Source organism: Tribolium madens, unplaced genomic scaffold (assembly GCF_015345945.1).
Source record: "Tribolium madens isolate multiple individuals breed KSU strain unplaced genomic scaffold, Tmad_KSU_1.1 Scaffold_71;HRSCAF=194;Tcas5.2_LG6, whole genome shotgun sequence".
NCBI classification, from domain to species: domain Eukaryota; kingdom Metazoa; phylum Arthropoda; class Insecta; order Coleoptera; family Tenebrionidae; genus Tribolium; species Tribolium madens.
In genome coordinates, this window is record NW_025401041.1 from 6,531,350 (window position 1) to 6,551,120 (window position 19,771).

The 19,771-nt window shown below is 33.0% G+C and overlaps 2 protein-coding genes across 2 annotated transcripts; one reads left to right on the plus strand and one right to left on the minus strand.

Moving 5' to 3' along the window:
• Positions 1 to 1,524: 1,524 nt before the first annotated feature.
• On the minus strand, positions 1,525 to 15,629 carry LOC123009000 (gamma-aminobutyric acid type B receptor subunit 2). Its single transcript, XM_044405089.1, has 11 exons — positions 15,423 to 15,629; positions 15,274 to 15,374; positions 12,192 to 12,329; positions 11,964 to 12,142; positions 11,567 to 11,915; positions 8,800 to 9,182; positions 8,241 to 8,751; positions 6,717 to 6,827; positions 6,266 to 6,670; positions 6,017 to 6,213; positions 1,525 to 2,427 (listed from the first exon to the last, which is right to left on the minus strand). Exons 1-11 carry the CDS (start codon positions 15,556 to 15,558, stop codon positions 1,698 to 1,700), a joined length of 3,240 nt encoding a protein of 1,079 aa, XP_044261024.1. The 5' UTR covers positions 15,559 to 15,629; the 3' UTR covers positions 1,525 to 1,697.
• A 1,531-nt stretch (positions 15,630 to 17,160) lies between these two features.
• LOC123008745 (zinc finger protein 501-like) lies at positions 17,161 to 19,706 on the plus strand. Its single transcript, XM_044404740.1, has 9 exons — positions 17,161 to 17,869; positions 17,925 to 18,280; positions 18,326 to 18,480; positions 18,525 to 18,624; positions 18,671 to 18,805; positions 18,854 to 19,013; positions 19,061 to 19,190; positions 19,240 to 19,410; positions 19,460 to 19,706. Exons 1-9 carry the CDS (start codon positions 17,765 to 17,767, stop codon positions 19,651 to 19,653), a joined length of 1,506 nt encoding a protein of 501 aa, XP_044260675.1. The 5' UTR covers positions 17,161 to 17,764; the 3' UTR covers positions 19,654 to 19,706.
• Positions 19,707 to 19,771: the final 65 nt, after the last annotated feature.

Genomic DNA, 19,771 nt, shown 5'->3' on the forward strand with positions numbered 1-19,771 from the left:
TGCTTTAGGACTGTTGACCTTATTTTTAGCTACTGTCAATCGTAGTTGACAAGTTGTATGTATATATTTTTGACAGAAAAATATAATAGCTGTCAGTAATTTGACATTGTCGTTCATTTTAACGTTAAAACTTGAATTACATTAAAGTGTCAGAAAAGTGACGACCAAAGTATTTTGTCTCCAACTGTACTCGGTGTAGTGGGGAAACTTGAGCAGTGGCGTAACACAGAACCATTCTTTGATAAAAAGGGAATTGTAGAGTTGCATTTTTTTCGTATATTTATTGACTGAGATATTAAATATAAAAAATTCATACGATGCTCCACGTTTATTTCAAATATACGGTGATATTAATTTCTGTATAAATAAAATACGAACAAACAGTAACGAATAGATTCGTTTATTAAAAATGTAAACATATTAAAAACATTTTTTGTATCATAATTAATTTTAATTAATTTTTCAAAGTTAACATTTATAAGATGCCCCTGTTAATAAGTAGGTATATTAAACATTTTTAGTGATGTTTTGTTTTCATACCTAGTCAATAAGATGTAAGAAGATGAACCCTCAAATTTTTAATTTTTTTGGGTTTAAATCAGAATTACAGGCGATTAATTTTTTTTATATAACTGATGGGACTTAGTAATTTCAAATTGTCACTTTATATTCGTAAGTCAAATTGGAATTTTTTACTATAAAACTAATAAAATATATTTACTATTCTTATAGTTAATGCTTATGCAATTGTAGGTATACCTACATTTGATAACTATTTTAAAATTTATTTTTTTCATTATACTACAATATAATGTATTATGTAATAAAAAATATAGGTACGTCTGCGGCTCAACTTGTACACTGCAAATAGTGATTAGACTTGTGGTTTGGAAATGGACTTTATTTTGATAATAATTTGAACCTTGTTGAACAATTTCTAATAACTTTCTCAAATGGTTACTGAGTATTGCAATTTATAAAAGAACAAATGCCTTAAAAATGTTATTTATTAACAAAGTAATAAAATATTTTCATTACAGTATATGGATTATTTGTTTTCTTCAAATAAATAAGTGCGAATACACGCCACTGCTCTCAGCTGATATTAGAACTCCCCTATATTTACGAATGGATTCGTCCGCGACGTGTTTTCGTCTCTGCGCATCCTTTTTGGTTTCTATGAACTCTACCTTTTATTTTATTTTGTCCTATGACCTAAAGGTATGCGTAAGCACCACTATGATCATAATGTTAATTCTGAATATTTTTTGCGATGATTAATTAAACCAAACAGCAAAAATTTCGTATTTGCATAATTTCATTTGCGTTAGGCCGATTGACACTGACAGTTCGATTAGGTCGCCAACATTATAAGACTAAATTTCCCTCTTTTTAGTATAATTTTTATAGCAGTGTTTTTCTTCATTACGAAACCCAAAACAGTTTCGTAATGGACCTTAGTACGAACGCAAAGTAGAAAAAACAACAAAAACAGCTGATATTGTGTTTTAGTTCTTTATTTATTATAGTTAACATTAATAATCTAAGATTTAGAATTGTACAACATAGAGCTCTAACGTTAACACAACCATGAGGAGATCTTATCGATTGTTATAAGTCTGTCATAACACCGAGTGTTCCTTAGTTCAAACACCTAGTATAAAAAGCGGTACTAGTTCTTAGGCTTGTTGACACTCTTACAAATACTCTACAATGTCGCACTTGATTGAAATGTTCGGACACGACCGCCCGAACGAGTAATCAATGTTATGTTGGCTCTTATTCCTCTCTGTTAGTAATTTCTGAAAGATGGGCAAAATCTCCCTGTCTAGGAGCTCGCTCTCGGAGGTGGCGTTGTACATGGACTTGTCCCTCTTCGGCGGACACGCCGCCGTCTTCAAAGCCGCCACATTCGGCGTGGATTGGAAGTACCCCAACTTGTTGCACTGCTGGTTGCATATATTCACGTCTTTTTTCGCCACCGGCGACTTTTCCCTCTTCTGGGAGTGGCGGTTGCGCTCCGAGACCGATCTGTGCATATGCGCGTCCTCCTCCTCCTGCGAAATACTCACGCGGTTCTTCTGGTGGCCTTTCATGCAGCGGTGTTGACTCCCGGTGTCCCAGAGCTCGCTTTTGGCCACGACGTGAGTCCCGCACTCGGGCTTCTTCTTGGGAGTGGTGCGATTGCTGGGGACGCTGACACGTCGGTGGCAGATTTCGTCGTGTTCGGGGATTTCCGTCCGCATGCTCATGCGACGCTTCTCGGGGGTTCGGTTAGGGCGTTTGGGCTCGGGGGATAAGTCGATGCGTGGAGGGGGGGCTTCGGGTTGAGGGGGCACGTCGCCGTTTTGAGTGGGTTTGGGGTCGGGCTGGGGTTGTGCGTTTGGTTCGAGTCTGGGGGACTCACAGACCGGACTTTTTTTCCGCCTGAAAGAGATGTAATCACAAAAAAGCAAAAAGATAGATTGAAATAATAAAAAATAGGCATAATTGTTATTAAAAAATGTTTAGGGAATTTTGCGTCGGTTGGTAACGCGTAGCAGTGTTATTCACTTATTCAGAAGGCGTTGGTAAATTCAACTGTCATTGTGCGTAACCTCGAAATGAGTTCTCAAGATTTTTTCAAGTGTCCTACCCGAAATTTGACAAAATGGTAAGAATATTGTAAACAATTTTTTCTAATTTGTCTCCATTTTAATTCTCTAATAGACATAGTAAAGAACGCGACGTCATCATGTGCGATCTAGGCGACTAGATCAAATTTTGACTTTTAAAATTAAGACATTACCAAACGTCACAACAATTCCTAAATCGGTTAAAGTAAAAGTTTTTGTTTAAAAATGACAATAAGAGGGCAAACTACTAAAAATAGTAAAAAAATTCGTTTCATAAGAGTTAGAAGCACTCATTCTTTAGACTCTCTCTTTTTGAAACTTGAATTCGTGCTTCAAGACTGGTCTTCTGAAACTTGTTTTTTTTTAATGTACTCTACTTGTCACCAACATGAAAAACAGAAAATACACTAGACTGTTAACGTACCCAAATATGTACAGGGTGCTGCATTTTGGATGTCCGAATAGGGAATCTCCGAAACTAAGAGGTTTAGCTAATAACGAGTAATACATTCTGGGGCTCATTTTTCGAGAAAATAATATTGGTTAAAACCACATCCCGCTATCGTCTTTTGTTTTCGACTTATAGACAAAAATTGACATTTTAGCAAAATCTAAAAAAATTCATATCTTCGTTATTATAGAAGACACAGATTTGAAACAAAGACATTATACAGGCACTTTTTTACGTAGAATTTAATAATGTAGTTAACAATTTTTTTCAGTTGTTTGTTTAGCCGTAATAAACTAAACTTTTATTTTTTTAAATGGGAATCATAGATGGCTATGTTATTTTTAAAAAGCTTGTTTTTTCTTATCTAAAATATATATATTTGTAACAAATTATTATAATACATTTTTAGCAAAAAATTATCTTTGATTTTTGTTCGCAGTTGGCCATGAAAAAATGTTGCATCGTCAACTAAAAAGATTTAAACTATATTACTCAACCAGTGTCACTAATGAAAGAGTTTTCAAAGTACTAAGTAATGGAAAAGATGCAAAATAAATTGTAAATCAACTTATTGGCGACTAATAACATTTCTTTGTTTTTAAACAAGCTAACATTACCATTGCAACTTCTAGTAATACATAGAGTGTTGTAAAAAAAAGTCGCTTTAATTCTTCAATAAAATATATTTTATATGAGACAAAAATGACGATATGGCTATTCAAATACCCAAATTCCGTCTATCTGAAATGTTATCCTACCTCCATTAGATCATCAAAAAAATGTTTTTTCTAATTATGTTGACTGTTGACACATTTGTTTTTCCTATTTTTGGATTTTTTTAAAATATGTAATAATTTTGTTCTGAGGCGCTTGCATATCTGTTCGTATTTTTTAAATTTTTATAATCTTATCTATTTGTTCATCTATTTTACAGTTCACAAAACTCTTATTGATTATTATTTACACATTTGGAGTGAAATAGTTTTTCCATGGCCAACTATTATCAAACAAAATATGTATTTCACTTTTTAAGTATAGTTATAAAAAAATATTTTGTTACAAATATATATTTTTGAGATCAGAAAAAAATAAGCTTTTCAAAATTGCCATAGCCGCCTATGATTTCTATTTAAAAAAATACAAGTTTATCTTATTACGGCTAAACTAATAACTGAAAAAAATTGTTAACTACATTATTAAATTCTACATAAAAAAGTGCCTCTATAATGTCTTTATTTCAAATCCGTATCTTCTATAATAACGAAGATATGTTTTTTTTTAGATTTCTCCAAAATGTCAACTTTTGTCTGTAACTCGAAAACAAAAGGCGATAGCGGGATGCGGTTTTAACCAATATTATTTTCTCAAAAATTGAGCCCCAGAATGTATCACTCGTTTTTGGCTAAACATCTTAGTTTCGGTCATCCAAAATGCAGCACCCTGTACAGTTGCGGAATTAAAATTTCGGGCACTATTTTTCTGTCTCTTTAAAAAGTTCACTGTAAACTTCATCATGACTGGCATTTGACAATGAAACTTATTTTTTTTTACTGTTTTAGGAAATGTATTAATTGAACTAATGGTGCTATTCTGTAAAAAAAAAACACCTGCTATAGCGCTATAACTCTTTAAGCTATCGACTATAAGTAAAAATCGAATTCTCTAAGGAAGTATTTTTCTATACTTAAAATTCTATAAGTTTAAAGTCTCTATAAAGTTATGGCGAGAAAATTGGTGACCGTAAAGACTTATAGTCTCTATAACGATATATTGTCACATAGTAATAATGTCAATCCTCAATAATTTATTATAAGTTCTTCTCTCCGTATTTCGCCTAATTTTTGTTCTCTTATAATTATTGGTTTCGTGTATAGTTAATAATAGGTACATAATTCAGTGAAGGATCGCAACAATTTTTGCACTAATTACAATATATTTGTTGTTAAATGAAGAAGAAAGAAGGTTGTGAACAAAAATGAGCTTCTTACTTCTAAAACTTTAATAAAAAAGGGTGTCTATTCAGAAAAAAGTTATTTTGCAAAAGATACAAGCACGTTTTATGAAAATCGGCAAAAAATTGTTACTTTTTCAACTCGTTCTTCAAAAACAGTGCAACCAGAGTTAATTGCGTTCTTTGTCTTTCATGTTTATGTTGTATTCTCATCAATTTCTTACTAAAAATTAGAGAATGTTTAGCAAACCTGCATTACAAATTGCGTCCAAATTTTAGCGGTGATCTTTTTATGACTTTTGCCTGCACACTTTTTGTCTTCAAATTTTCAAAAATTGTTCGCGAAATCCAATTTGTTCCCGTTTTGGTGTTTTTATCTCTAAATTTTCTTAGACGATTTTTTTGCTGACGTTTAATGACATTTTTTTAATTAAATCAAAAACTGGAACTACCAACTTCCTTTATTAAAATTACCATGAATGAATTTATTAGGGACTGTTTGACATTTCCATTTAATAAAAAAAACAGACTTTAGGGTAATTACAGCGCTATAACTCGAATGTTTACATAGACGCTTAGAGAATACCAATTTTGATACAATTCCATAAGGACTTTAAAAAATCATATACAGAGCTCTATTAGCTATGGAATATACCAACTTATAGACTGTAGCAAATTTTTAGAGAATAGCCTAATAAGTGTAATTAAATCATCGTTTTGATCTGCTGAGACAAATCACTATTTTTGAAAATGACAAAATCACATAAACATGAAAACATGACAAGAGTAAAAGATGAGGTTGTTTCAGAGTTTACGTTATGAAAATGACAATACTGCCCGAAATTTTAATTCCGCAACTGTACTACGTAACAAACAGAAAATTATTAAACACAAACAAAATTACAAGATACACTAATAAAACAATTAAAATTTGATCTCAAGCTAATTTTAAACAAAAAGGAAAAAGAGAAGATAATAAAAAAAATTGGAGATACTCGCTTTTGGCTGTCTGCTCGATGGAGTGAGGCAAAATCCTGCGAGCTGAGACTGCACAGCGAGGTAATATCGCTCGTCTCTGTCGCACTTGGAGCCTCCTTCCTCAAGAGAGGCACCGAAAGTCTATTCGTATCACTCATCGAGTCGGTCCTGGAGTCTAATATTTCCTTCGCTTCATTCCCAAGCCTCCTTATCAACATCTACCAAAAAAAACACCAAATCATAGCTCACCTTAACATTCTAAAACCCCACCTGAAGCTCAGACTCCTTATCAAGTAATGTCTTCCTATACTTGGAATTGAGCGCTTTAACATCTTTGAGCTTGGTCTCGAGTTCGGAGACGCTCGAATCCCTTCGAGTCTTGGACATCGGTCTCAGCGTGGCTCGTATCCTCTTGTCAATCGAGCCTCCCGGGTTTCGCTTCAATTCGACCATTTTCGGTACGAAAACTAACCATAAAGTGGCAGTGGTGCAGAATAGTACAAAGACTCCTATGATTAGGAAGAGGGCGTCTTGGTGGTCGAGGACGAGGGCAACGGCAGCGCCACATATGCACATTATGGCGACGTTGTAGACGGAGAGGCCCACGTGGCGGCTGTCGTTCAGGGCTGGGATGGACACGTGACGGGTCTCCCAGGCCAGAAAGGCCCCGAAAATCTGAGAAAATCGGACTTTGAGGGGGCATTAAAAAGGGGAGAGTTACCATGAGGATGCCCTTGTAGACGTAGATTAAGCCGACGAAGATGGTCATGTGTTGCGAGGCGCAGTATTCGTTCTCGGGGATGATGAAGATGTCCTCGCTCGAAGGGTGCGGCTAAAAAGGAAAAAAGCTAGGAATAATAAACAAAAAAAAAACACACAATGAAAGGAAAAAAGTTGAGTTTAAATTTTATTGATAATGACTACAATAAACATCTACAAAAAAAAGCAATAAAAATAGAAATACTACAGAGCAAGAGACACTGAATTAAATTAAAGGCTTGTGAGAGAAATAAAAAAAACTAAATACATCGAAAATTTAGCGAAAATTTCAGAAAGTGGTACCAAAAAAGAAGTGGAAGAAAAAATGTGAATGTTTCTCGTGCGAAAGCTAGGAAGAAAAGATAAAGAAAGGAAGAAAAAAAAAAGAAAAAACAATCAATGATAAAAAGAAAACTTGAAAGAAAAAAAGAGTTGACTTTAAATTTTAATAATAAAGCAAATAAAAAATAAAACCAAATAAAACTCAAAAAATTGAAATAATAACAATCACACAAACATGACTTCAATAAACATTTAAAACAAAAAAAAGATACAATAAAAATGGAAATGTCAATGAGCAAAAGACCAAAAAGTGAAGGCACTAAATGCAAGAAAATTTAGTAAAAATTTGCCGCCTGAAAGAGATGTAATTACAAAAAAAGCAAAATATGTAATTAAACCCGGAGAAAACAATAACAGAACAAAAAATAGACATAATTGTTATTTAAAAATGTTTAGTGAATTTTGCGTCAGTTGGTAACGCGTAGCAGTGTTATTCAGAAGGCGTTGGAAAATTCAACTGTCATTGTGCGTAACCTCYAAATGAGTTCTCAAGATTTTTTCAAGTGTCCTACCCGAAATTTGACAAAATGGTAAGAATATTGAAAACAATTTTTTTCTAATTTGCCTCCATTTTAATTCTCTAATAGACATAGAACGCGACGTCATCATGTGCGATCTAGGCGACTAGATCAAATTTTGACTTTTAAAATTAAGACATTACCAAACTTCACAACAATTCCTAATTAAATTAATTAAATTAAAGGCTGGTGAAAGAAATAAAAAAACTAAATACATAAAAAAWTTAGTGAAAATTTCAAAAAGTGGTACCAAAAAAGAAGTAGAAGAAAAAATGTGAATGTTTCTCGTGCGAAAGCTAGGAAGAAAAGATAAAAAAGGAAAGAAAAAAAAAGAAAAAACAATCAATGATAAAAAGAAAACAATTGACTTTAAATTTTAATAATTAACCAAATAAAAAATAAGACTAAATAAAACTCAAGAAATGGAAATAATAACAATCACACAAACATGACTTCAATAAACATTTAAAACAAAAAAAAAAAAGATACAATAAAAATGCAAATGTCAAAGAGCGAAAGACCAAAAAGTGAAGACACTAAATTAAAAGCTAATGCAAGAAAATTTAGTAAAAATTTGAAAAGTGAAGTAGTAGAAAAAATGTGTATGTTCCTCGTGCGCTACTCACGTAAGGTTCCAGTTGCTTGGTCTCCCTGTAAAACGGGTCAGCAAACTGCCACGTGGTCATAATCACCAAATCAATGAACAGCAACACACCAACGACCATAAAGAGTTTATAATCTTTAATAATTTTTTTGTTGAGCTTAACATCGGTAAAAATCGAATGCACTCGCCACGTTTTACTGAACATCGCACCGAAGGCGAGTGAAAACCCCGCCATTAGCGTCCAAACCCTCGCTGTACAAATATACGGAAAGGCCTCAATACTACTTAACCCCGAGTCCAAACCCAAAAACACGATACTCGTGTACGTGAGTATACACCCAATGATAATCAGATTGTTGAGTTGTGGACTGGACATTTTGATATAGCGCTGATTGCGATACTTGATATTGAAGGCGAGAAAAACGGTGGCCATAATAATGCCACAAACGGCCAATGTGGCCAAAATGGCATAGACGGTTTTATTGACCCTCGTGTGCTCGATTATGAGCAAAGTCCTGTCTTTGGGAGGGTGTCTAAAAGAAAAAAATCATAGAATTGCCAACGTAACAACAATAAATTACTTTCCGATCCATTTGAGTGGCGCGCCTAGGGTCAGATCGAGATGTTGGGTGGCAGCACTGTACTCGCCAACTTTGATCTCCTGGCCGTCTTGAAACTGTTTCAGTAAAATACTGGCTTTGCGTTCGTTGTCATAGAAACGGACTGGACCTGTCACTCCTTCGAAACTTGTGTTGCGTAAAGCGTCCAGGAAGAGTTTCTCCCAGATGGGGTCATGGTACCGGAAGTCACTAACTGTCAAATTACGCTTGATGACGCGGATCCGGTGGGCTACGTTCTTGATGGCGAGGGCTACAGCCCAGATGCCGTCGTAGGTGTAGCCATGGAAACGGGAGTATTCGCTGCCACGGCGCGAGTCGTACTCCATATTGTACTCGTCGGCGGTCTGGGGAATCACATAGTTGCCCAATTTAGGAATTTTTGTTTTAAACACATTTGTAGTATATTAAGTATGAAAAAAAAGAAAACAACAACACATGACAACAAATTTTGAAAAAGAAACTAAGTAAGTATCACACTGCCAAAAATGGATGTATTTAAATCGCAGTCAATTCAGAGTGATCACTTCCCTGTGTAAATTTCTAAAAAGTTGTTTCAAACATCGAATATTGGTCAAATACATCGATTTTACTTCGATACATCGAAATTAGTTCAGTTAATTATTTTTAATTATGTTTATTTTGTTTAATTTTAAAATTTCATTCGATGAAATTTAAATTCGATGTATGGAAAATTCGATGTTTTTTAACAAAATTGACGATGATGAAGTGATGTAGGTGGTTAAGTTTTGTGTTTGTAGTTTGTATTTGTGCAAGAATTATTTGTATTTGTATTTTTTATGTTCCAAAAATTTATTATTGAAAAATTGGTAAATGATTTTTTTTTCAACAAAAAACATCAATTTTTTTAAGTATCGATGTTTTGTGGCGATATATATTATTACATCGATGATTTCTTATTCGATATATTTTTCGATGTTCCCATCTCTAGTTAGAATACTCAGTGTTGCCACATCAAAAAAATCACCAGATCCTAATTGAAAAATTCGCCAAATTTTCACCAGATTACGATTTGTATGGCAAAATCTCACGAAAAAACGCAGTTTTCAGCTTAAAAATCCGCTTGATTCTGTGATTTTCGGCTTGTTTTCAACTAAATTTTGCGAAATAATTGCGATACTAGCTGAAAAACGTGCTAAAATGCTAGAGAAGTGCAAAAATTATGTAATTCTGGACTTATTTTCTTGATTTTTTAGTTTTCTTTAGCGAAAACTAGTGAAAAATCTGAGATTTTACCACAAAAACGTACTTAAAAAAAGCATTTTCGGACTAAGTTTGTGGTTTCTCAGCTTATTTTTGTCTTATTTTGCGCAAAAATCGAGTGAAAAAAGCTAAAAAATGATATCAATTTCGATTTAATTTTTAAGTTGTTTGCCTATTTCAATGCAATATTTCGAACTTTTTGTGTTTTTATCTTTCAAAAACATCCTTAAACACTCGACAACGACGAAAAACGTGGTTTTTGGGCTACTTTGTGGCTTGTTTTTGTCAAAATTTTGCAAAATAATTGTGTTTCTAGCGGAAAAAGCATTCGAAAAAACTAAAATAAGTTGTCACTTTCCACTCTGTTTGGTAATATCTTGTAAAAAACAAATAGAACTATTTTTAACCAATTTGGTGGTTTTCCATTATTTTTTCTTCAAGAAAATTTGACGAAATAATGAAGTTAAAGCTTAAGAGTTAGGTAAAAATATCATAATATAAACTTTTTTGTAACAATTTAGTGATTTTTGACACGCTATGGCAAACTATCGCTAAAAAACAGAGTTTTCAGCTTAAAAATCTGCTTGCACATTCGAAAAACGAAGCAATTATATCATTTTTCGGCCTAATTCTGCGTTTTTTTGGCTTGTTTTTAAGCAATTTTGCGAAATAATTCCCTTTCTATCTAAAAAAACATACAAAATCGCTCAAAAATAGCGAAATTAATGTAATTTTTGACTTAATTTGGTGATTTTTTAGTTCGTTTTAGAGAAATCTTGCAACAAATCCTAAAAACGTGCTTTAAAAAATTCTCGGCTTATTTTTGTTTTATTTTGCTCAAAAATCAGTGAAATCAAGTGAAACAAACAAAATAACACTAATATCAATTGTTTTTGTGATTTTTAAGCGTGTTTGGACAAGATTTTGTGAATCTAAAAGCTAAAAATAATATCAATTTCCATTTAATTTTGCTGTTTCAACAAAATTTTTAGAATTTTCTTGTTTTATCTCAGAAACATATTTAAACACTTGAAAAAAGCAAAAATAACGCCGTTTTTGGTTTGGTTTTCAACGAAATTTTACGAAATAATTGTGTTTCTACTACAAAAATAAATTGGCATTTGCGATCCTGTTTAGTAAAATCTTGTAAAAAAAAACAAACAGAACTATTTTTAACCAATTTGGTGGTTTTTCGCCTTTTTTGAAAAAAAAAAAAAAATACGAAATAATCAAGTTTCTGGTTGAAGACGTGGAAAATCCTAGAAAACAATTTTTTTTGCATTTTCAAAAAATCACCAGATATTAGAATTTTCACAAAAGTTTTTACCAAATCATCAAATCTGGTGAAATTTTGACCAAACCTGGCAACACTGAATATAAGTGCCTGTCACAATTATAGACAATTTAGTAACTTTTGCTGCCAACAGACACAACACACACACTAGAGGTGTTGGGCTAGGGGTGCCAACTTTGTAATAAAATAAATGGCTACTACAGTAATACTCACAATGCCCGAAATTGTGATTTCGCCGCTCGTCGACAGAGGGAGCAAATCGGTAAGGAGAGTCTGTTCCAAGGCCGTCTCGATCTCTTCCAAAGTACAGTTACTGTCACTGTCGTTTTTCCGCCACCAGTAATGACCATACGTCCCCATGATGATCCATTGGTACTTCCGGCCATACATTTCCAGTTTGTAAGCCTCACAGAAAATCATTCGGGCCCACCTTTCGTTAAAATTCCCTAAAATAATCCTCGTATCCTTTTCTTTGAGTTTACTCAGTGCTGTGGTGACTTCATTTGTAAAACTCTGTGTTTCTGCGACCGAAAAAGACAAAGTGTCCAACTCGGCCACCAACCTGAAATTTTCCCGCGTGAAATAGCCCTTCGGGGATTCCCCTCGTTACCTGTTGTGCGCAAGCGAGTATCTCGGTTCGTTCTGGTAAATCGTCCCCACTCTCGTCCAATTAAACTCTTTCAAAAGTGACAGTCTTGGCGAATTGAAGGCGTTTTCCGACGGAACAATTCGGAAAAAATTCGGGAAATTGTCTTTGGTAAACATAGGATGCGTGTCGGCATACGACAGCTGAAAAAATTCTTGTAAAAATTGTTTTTTGGGCGGGAAATTCAAATACTTGTGTCAGATGCCAGTGTTTGGACGCTTTGGCGATGGGGTCGGTGACGTGTGTACAAGCAGCCCCGAAAAGCATGAGCTTGTGGGGGCCGCTGTGCATCATGTCGAAGAAGGCTTTGACCCCCACGGCGGCGTTGCACTGGAAAATGGGACAGTTAGGGGGAGATTGAGAGAGAAATCGATTTAAGTGACGCCAAAAATGGAACGTAAACAGGAAGGTTGTTTTGTTGGCAAGAGTGACAAACAAAGATTGGGATTATTGCCAAAAATAATTTTATTAAGGGCGGATTGAGGCGTAATCGGGGTAGGTCATTGGAGAAATGACGTAGATTGGGGGTGCAAAGCAAGTTTTTTTTAAAATTCTCTAAAGTTTCGTTGTACAAGGTTTTGAAATTTTCTTACAAATTCGTGAATAAAATCATGCACATTTTACATTTTTTTGTGTCTTCGACAAGATATTGTAAATTTTGGTGGATGCGCCGGGAAAATTCATTACAAAACACAAAAACTACAAGATTGTAAAGTTTACAAAAAGCAACAAATAAATAGAAGAGTAATTCAATAGAAGTTAAAAAAATATTGTTTCCATTTTTGGTCAGCAAATTAAACATAAAAGACATAAAAAAACAAAATAGAAGTTGATTAAAAATAAAGATGCTAAAGATCGCAGTAAAAATAATTTGTGTTATTTTAGTGTTAGTTATAAACTAAAAAATTACAGAGTAGAAAAAGAAACATTAAGAAAAATAGAAAATTAATTATTAAAATTCTCTTTGGATTGTTTGAAATTGCCGGAATTATTTCTGAATTACTGGAATTCTGGAGATAATTATTTCTTTTGAAAATAACTTTGAATTTTTTTAAATCATCGGAATTAAATTGGAATTACAGGAATTATTTTGAAATTGAAAAATTAAGTTGAAATTACAAGAACTGATTTGGAAATATAGAAATTAATTTGAAAACAATGAATTATGATGGATTATTAAAAAATAATCCATCGTAATTCTTTGTTTTCGGTAATTTTTTACAAGAATTTCGATGATTTTTTTTAGATATACTGGAATTTCGGTAATTTTTTTCTGGAATTGGAATTAGTTGTACATATTTTTTTCAGGTTAACAGCCCCTCCTGAAAACCCTTTTTCCGAGTCATAGCTTCGTATAATTGGTATCGAAATATACTAAATGGTGGGAATAATTCAATAAAATCTCCTATTCTGTAAACTTTGTTCAAAAGTACCATTTTTATATATTTTTTTATTTCGGGTTAGTTATGACAATTTTGTAACTCTATTAAATAATTAGTTGTTTTTATTTGTAATAAAACATTTTTTTGCATTGAATAACAAAAAAAGTCTCAAGTTTTAGAATGAAAGCAGCCACATTTATAAGAAAACTTTCAAAAATATTTCATTTTTTTCAAATTATTAAACAGTTACACTTCGTAAATGCATATGAGAGTCACTTTTCTATAAATTCGATATTAAAAATTAAAAACTACATTTGAAAATTGAATTTTGGTGGATGCGCAGGGATTAAAAAATTAAAAATTTCTTAATTATAGTAATTGACGAAAAAATCTTCTTATATCAGTATATGTCTTAAAAATAAAAACATTAATTTTAATTAAAAAAATGGTAGGTTTAGCACTAAATCTAAAAAAAGGGTTTTTTCTGAATTATTCTAAAACTTAATTTGAAAACCCGAAAAGCTGTTAAGTCTAAAATTAATTGTACAAATTTGGAATTCAATCAAAATTGCTTGAAATTTGTAATTATAAAAATTATTTGTGGATTACTGGAATTTTGGAGAAAATTTCTTTTGAAAATCACGTTGAATTTTTTTAGAATCATCGGAATTGATTTGGAATTACAGGAATTATTTTGGAATTAATTTTTTTTTAGAATTACTGGAATTTCGGTATTTTTTCTGGAATTGGAATTGTACATATTTTTTTCAAGCCCTTCCTGAAAACACTTTTTACGAGTCATAGCTTCCTATACTTGGTATCGAAATGTACTAAATGTGGGGAATAATTCAATAAAATCTTCCATTATGTAAACTTTGTTCAAAAATACAAGACCATTTTTGAAAATATTTTTTTTTTATTTCGCGTTTGTTGTGACGATTTTGTTCTATTTTGCGTTAGTTTTTGTAATTCCATTGGATGATTTGTTCTTTTTATTCGTAATAAAACATTTGTTGCATTGAATAACAAAAAAAGTTTTAGTACGAAAGCATTTATAAGGAAACTTTCAAAAATATTTAATTTTTTTCAAATTATTAAACAGTAGCATTTCGTAAACGCATATTAGAGTCACTTTTCTATAAATTCGATGTTAAAAATTAAATACTAGATTTAAAAACAATGTTTAAAAATGAATTTTGGTGGATGCGCCGGGATAGTATTCCCATTAAATTAAAACAATTTAATTATTTATAGACTAAGTTTTTTCTTAATTCCTGCTCAAATAAATAATTATTAATGATAATAATAATCAAACATGTACTGTTTTGAGTGACAAACATTTAAAGTCTTGATCTGGTAACACATTTTCAATGACAAAAATTACTAAAAGCTATATTTTATTTAAAATTACTAAGGAATAATAGTAAACAGTTGACAAACAAGTATTGGAGTCACTTCCCTAGTTTAAACTTAATGTTGTGTAAAAATTAAACTCAAAAATATTTATTTTGCAAAAATATTCGCTCAATTTTGGTGGATGCGCCGGGAAAATAATTTTTTAAAATATTTTTTTCTCTTGTCTAAAATTAGATCAAAATTACAGGTGAAAGTACGTAGTCCTTTTCATTATTAATAAAGCAAATGAAAGACTGAAGTCCACCCTTGTTTCTAATTTATAAACCTTTGACCTTGCCCTACAAAAACCCGAAGCACAACCCCAATCAGCCCTTCCTGTTTGCGCAATTTCCTCTTCCGGTGTAAACAGTGCCCCCTTGTTGTCTCGACACAACACCGGGCTGGGAATGCAGCGAACGGACTTTGAATCGAAATCCGCCGCAACTGTCTTCCCGACCCCATGTGGCGCCCCTTTCGCCCCCTTCGCCCCCACTCACCATCGTATCATTCCACCACATGTGCAGCCGGTAATTGCTGAGGATCGAGTGGTCGTTGACATGGTCCAAGGCTAATTTGACGCTCGGCATCACTCCGCGGCCTAAAAATTTGGTTAGGAAATGGGGGCTGTGTGCGACGAGTCGGGTACCTGTCTCCGAGTTCTCGACGCCCTTGCCGAAGGGGAAAAATCCGGCGATGTAGACGTCGTGGCGGCGGGCGTCCAAGTTGGGCCGCTGCGCCCCCACGAGGCACAGCAGCGCTAGCACTCGCACGCAAACAAGCATCACTAGGGGGCCGAGGCCCGGGCTCCGACGCGCTGGGACATTTTCGAGTGCACGCTTACACTGGGGCTGTATTGATTTTGCCAGCGGGTGCGCTACGGCGCAACGCCGACTGATTTATTTAGTGGGGAGGCGGTAAGGGACAAGCACCCACAGGTAAGAATAATAACAATAAAATAATAAACAAAAAAACAAAAATTTTTTGGAAATTAAAAAAAAAACAATTTTGGTGGATGCGCCGGGATAATTTATTTTAAATTATTTTTTTTCTTATACCTACTTCAAAACAGTTAAATTAATTTTAAATGACGTCATTTCGTGCATTTCTAAGCTATTTTTTAAAATTCTTAATTAATTAATTAATTCTCGAATAATATCTCATTCAAACAAAGTTGTTTTTGTTGTGTAAGTTATTTTAGCCTCAGTGTTTGCTACTAAAAGATATTTCAAGCTAATGTTAGTTTCGAAATGCTGTGAATAAATAAAAAAAAACAGAATATCAAATAACTTCAAACTTTACATATTTTTAAATCTTATTACAAATTTGTCAATTATTTCGTCAAAACTGCCAACTTAACTTTTGACAGTTTGAGTAATTTTAAGTAAACTTTAGTTATTAAAACAGATTTCATTCTTGATTCATTTATATTTGCAATCAAAATGGCGTCTGATTTTTAAATTCAAGAATGTCATATCTTCTGCCTCTATTTAATTCAGTGGTGCAAACTTAGTTTTAATATCATAGGTTACTCTGAAGAAAACTTTATAGTTTTGACATTTATTAGAGCTTTAAATTGAACCGCAATACAGGGTGATTTAAAATGTCTTAATTATAGTAACTGACGAAAAAAATCTTATATCAGTATATAAAATGTCTCAAAAATAGTTTATTAAAAAAATGCTAGCTTTAGCACTAAATCTAAAAAAAAGTTTTTAATTGTACAAATTTTTGGAATTCATTCAAAATTGCTTGAAATTATTTGTAATTATAAAAATTATTTTTGGATTACTGGAAATACTGAATTTTTTCTTAAATTACTGGAATTCTGGAGATAATTTCTTTTGAAAATCACGTTGAATTTTTAGAATTATCGGAATTAATTTGGAATTATTCCGTGGTGCAAACTTAGTTTTAATATCTGATGAAAACTTTAGATTTTTGACTTTTATTAAAGCTTTAAATTGAACCGCAATACAGGGTGATTTAAAATTTCTTAATTATAGTAATTGACGAGAAAAATCTTATATCAGTATATAAAAGGTCTCAAAAATAGTTGATTAAAAAAATGCTAGCTTTAGCACTAAATCTAAAAAAAAGTTTTTTTTTCTGAATGATTCTAAAATTTAATTTGAAAACCCGAGAAGCTGATAAGTCTAAAATTAATTGTACAAATTTTTGGAATTCATTCAAAATTGCTTGAAATTATTTGTAATTATAAAAATTATTTTTGGATTACTGGAAATACCGAATTTTTTCTTAAATTACTGGAATTCTGGAGATAATTTCTTTTGAAAATCACGTTGAATTTTTTAGAATTATCGGAATTAATTTGGAATTATTCAGTGGTGCAAACTTAGTTTTAATATCATAGGTTACTCTGATGAAAACTTTAGATTTTTACTTTTATTACAGCTTTAAATTGAACCGCAATACAGGGTGATTTAAAAAGATTAATTATTTAACCTTTAATCCGTTAATCACCTATAACTTAGTAAAATTTTTCATTTCAATTAAGTTTTGATTGATTTTTTTAATAATGAAACACCACTATTCCAAAACACGAAGACTAAAATAGAACGGACAGGAGACATTTATTAGTGGATCGATTGCTTAAAAATTTATTTCCCTACTTTAATAACGGATAAAAAAAAATATTTTCTTAATTCGTATCAGTTGTAGAAATCTTTTTTATTTCTTTAACAAGGCGCCATCTTGTAACAGTTTTTTGACAATTTCGTGGTCCACCCGGTATGACAACCTTGACCAACATTTCAATTCACTTGATCGCATTTGAGTTTAATTTGCTTAAGAAAAGAAGGATAAAAATCGATTTATTTCAATTAAAATTTCTATTTTCGAAATTAATCAATAATTCGATTAGAGCGCCACCTGACGTTGACTTTTGACAATTTCATTGTTTACGTTTGCTTGTCCTTTATCAAGGTCATATGTTATATAATTTCTATTTTTGCTTTTTATCTCTTAAATATGTTAAATAAATGCAGGGTGTGTCTGGGTTTTAGCACCAACATGAAACATGTAACACACGAGGATCCCTTAGCGACAATGTACACATCTCTAACGAATTTTGAGGTTAGGAGTCTTTTTCGTCAAATCTTGAATTAAAATCTCCGATTTGGACTTTCAGTGGATTAGGGATGAAAAAATCGCGTCTTGTGTGTGCTCCCAATGCGAGAGCACCCTAGAAAAGTGTTACACTTTTCAGGAAAAATGTAAAAAAAGTCACGAGATTTTGCTGAAAGAGATTGAAGAAAATTCGGTCAAATTCAAAGAAGAAGAGTTTGATATTGAAGACAATTGCGACGAGAGTGAGTCCGAAGAGAAGAACAAATCGCACCTTGAGAAAATTTCAGTGGAGGAGGTGGAAAAAGTGATATTTGAATACCAGGAAAGACAGAATGGGGCCACTTTTACATGCACTGTTTGTAATTATGTCTTCATCTCGCTTAGGGCCCTTTCAGGCCACATGTCAATGAAACACAAGTATTTTTCCCCAATTTATTGACTGAAATTAATTAACACTTTTAGAGATGTGCGCGATAATTGGTGTCACACTTGTAACCAAATTGTTGATAATTTGGGGGACCACCAAAGTAATCACAAACCCGTGGTTGAAGTGTGCCCTTTCTGTGATAAAACAATTGCAAAAAAATATTTCATAGAACACTTGAAAACACACGCTGGTGGGTTATATCACCGTTTTTTTTTGTTATTAAGTTTGTTTTAGGGCTTAGGACGATTCTGTGCTGTTTTTGCACCAATAAATTCACCAGTTATTCGGCCTTGCAGTGGCATTACAGCACAAAACACTCCAAAAATAACGACATGTAAGTTGGCCCTGATCACTTGTCAAATTACAATCGATGTTTTTAGAGCCCTAACGCAGCGAAAATTTTGTCAAATATGTAATAAAAGGGTCAGGAGCCTCCCAATACACAACAGTCAACTACACGAAAAAAACGGTACCCTTAAAACCCACATTTGTTATTTTTGTACAAAAGAATTGAAGTGAGTCTAGTAGGCTTGAGCGTTACTTTTGACATTTGGGGTTTGTAGGACTGAATCAGGGTTGAAAACACACTTGAAACTGCACAAAAAGGACAACCCCCATAAATGTCACTTCTGTGGGAAGCCCCACAAAGACAGGGCTACTTTGATTCAACACGAGCGGACACATACGGGCGAAAAACCGTTCATTTGTTCCGTGTGCGGAAAAGTAATTTCATTGTTAGTAGTTTTAGAATAATTAGAAATGTTGTTTAGAGGTTTGCCCAAAACAGTGCTTTAAATACACACATGAAGTTGCATACAGGGCGACCGGAAGTGTGCCATATTTGCGAAAAACGGTTTTGTCGGCCTTCGGAACTTAAATTACATTTACGGAAACATGCAGGTTATTGTCATTGTTATTATTATTTTTTATTATAATTATTATTTTTTAGGGGAAAAACCGTTTTTGTGCACCGAGTGTGGTAAAGCATTCAAGCAGAAGAGCCATCTGACGGAACATACGAATGCTGCACATAGTGACGTCAGACCCTTTGAGTGTCACTACTGTCACAAAGCGTTTAAATTAAAATCGTTGCTAACTTCACATTTACAAAGACATTCCGGTTTGTAAATTCTGGTTTTATTTCGAAAAAAAAACATATCTCGTTGTAGGTTATAAACCGTTTCAGTGTGAGTCGTGTTCTTATGCCTGTTTTACACAATACAGGTTGCAACAACACATGAAACAACATAATAAAGATGTAAAAAAGGAATTAGGTCATGTATGTCCGGTGTGTGAGAAGGGCTTCAGCAGTCAAGCCATGTTTAACACACATGTGACGTCAGCACATAACGCCATTTTATAACATAAAAGACTTATTTTTGTATTAGAAATAAAAATTATAATAAACATAAAAAGTAATAATTGTTGTTTGGTTGTTACACCTGACCTGACCACAAATGCCAACTTCATAATTGACTTTA

Bases quoted from the DNA above. Each gene is read 5' to 3' on its own strand.
- LOC123009000 (XM_044405089.1), bottom strand. From the start codon at position 15,558: ATGCTTGTTTGCGTGCGAGTGCTAGCGCTGCTGTGCCTCGTGGGGGCG. The intron at 6,671-6,716 runs GTAACTCTCCCC...CGATTTTCTCAG, and splicing joins TCTACAAGGGCATCCTCATG to ATTTTCGGGGCCTTTCTGGC. The intron at 2,428-6,016 runs GCGAGTATCTCC...CATCTCTTTCAG, and splicing joins CATCGAGCAGACAGCCAAAA to GCGGAAAAAAAGTCCGGTCT.
- LOC123008745 (XM_044404740.1), top strand. From the start codon at position 17,765: ATGTTAAATAAATGCAGGGTGTGTCTGGGTTTTAGCACCAACATGAAA. The intron at 17,870-17,924 runs GTTAGGAGTCTT...TTGGACTTTCAG, and splicing joins CATCTCTAACGAATTTTGAG to TGGATTAGGGATGAAAAAAT. The intron at 19,411-19,459 runs GTTTGTAAATTC...ATCTCGTTGTAG, and splicing joins ACATTTACAAAGACATTCCG to GTTATAAACCGTTTCAGTGT.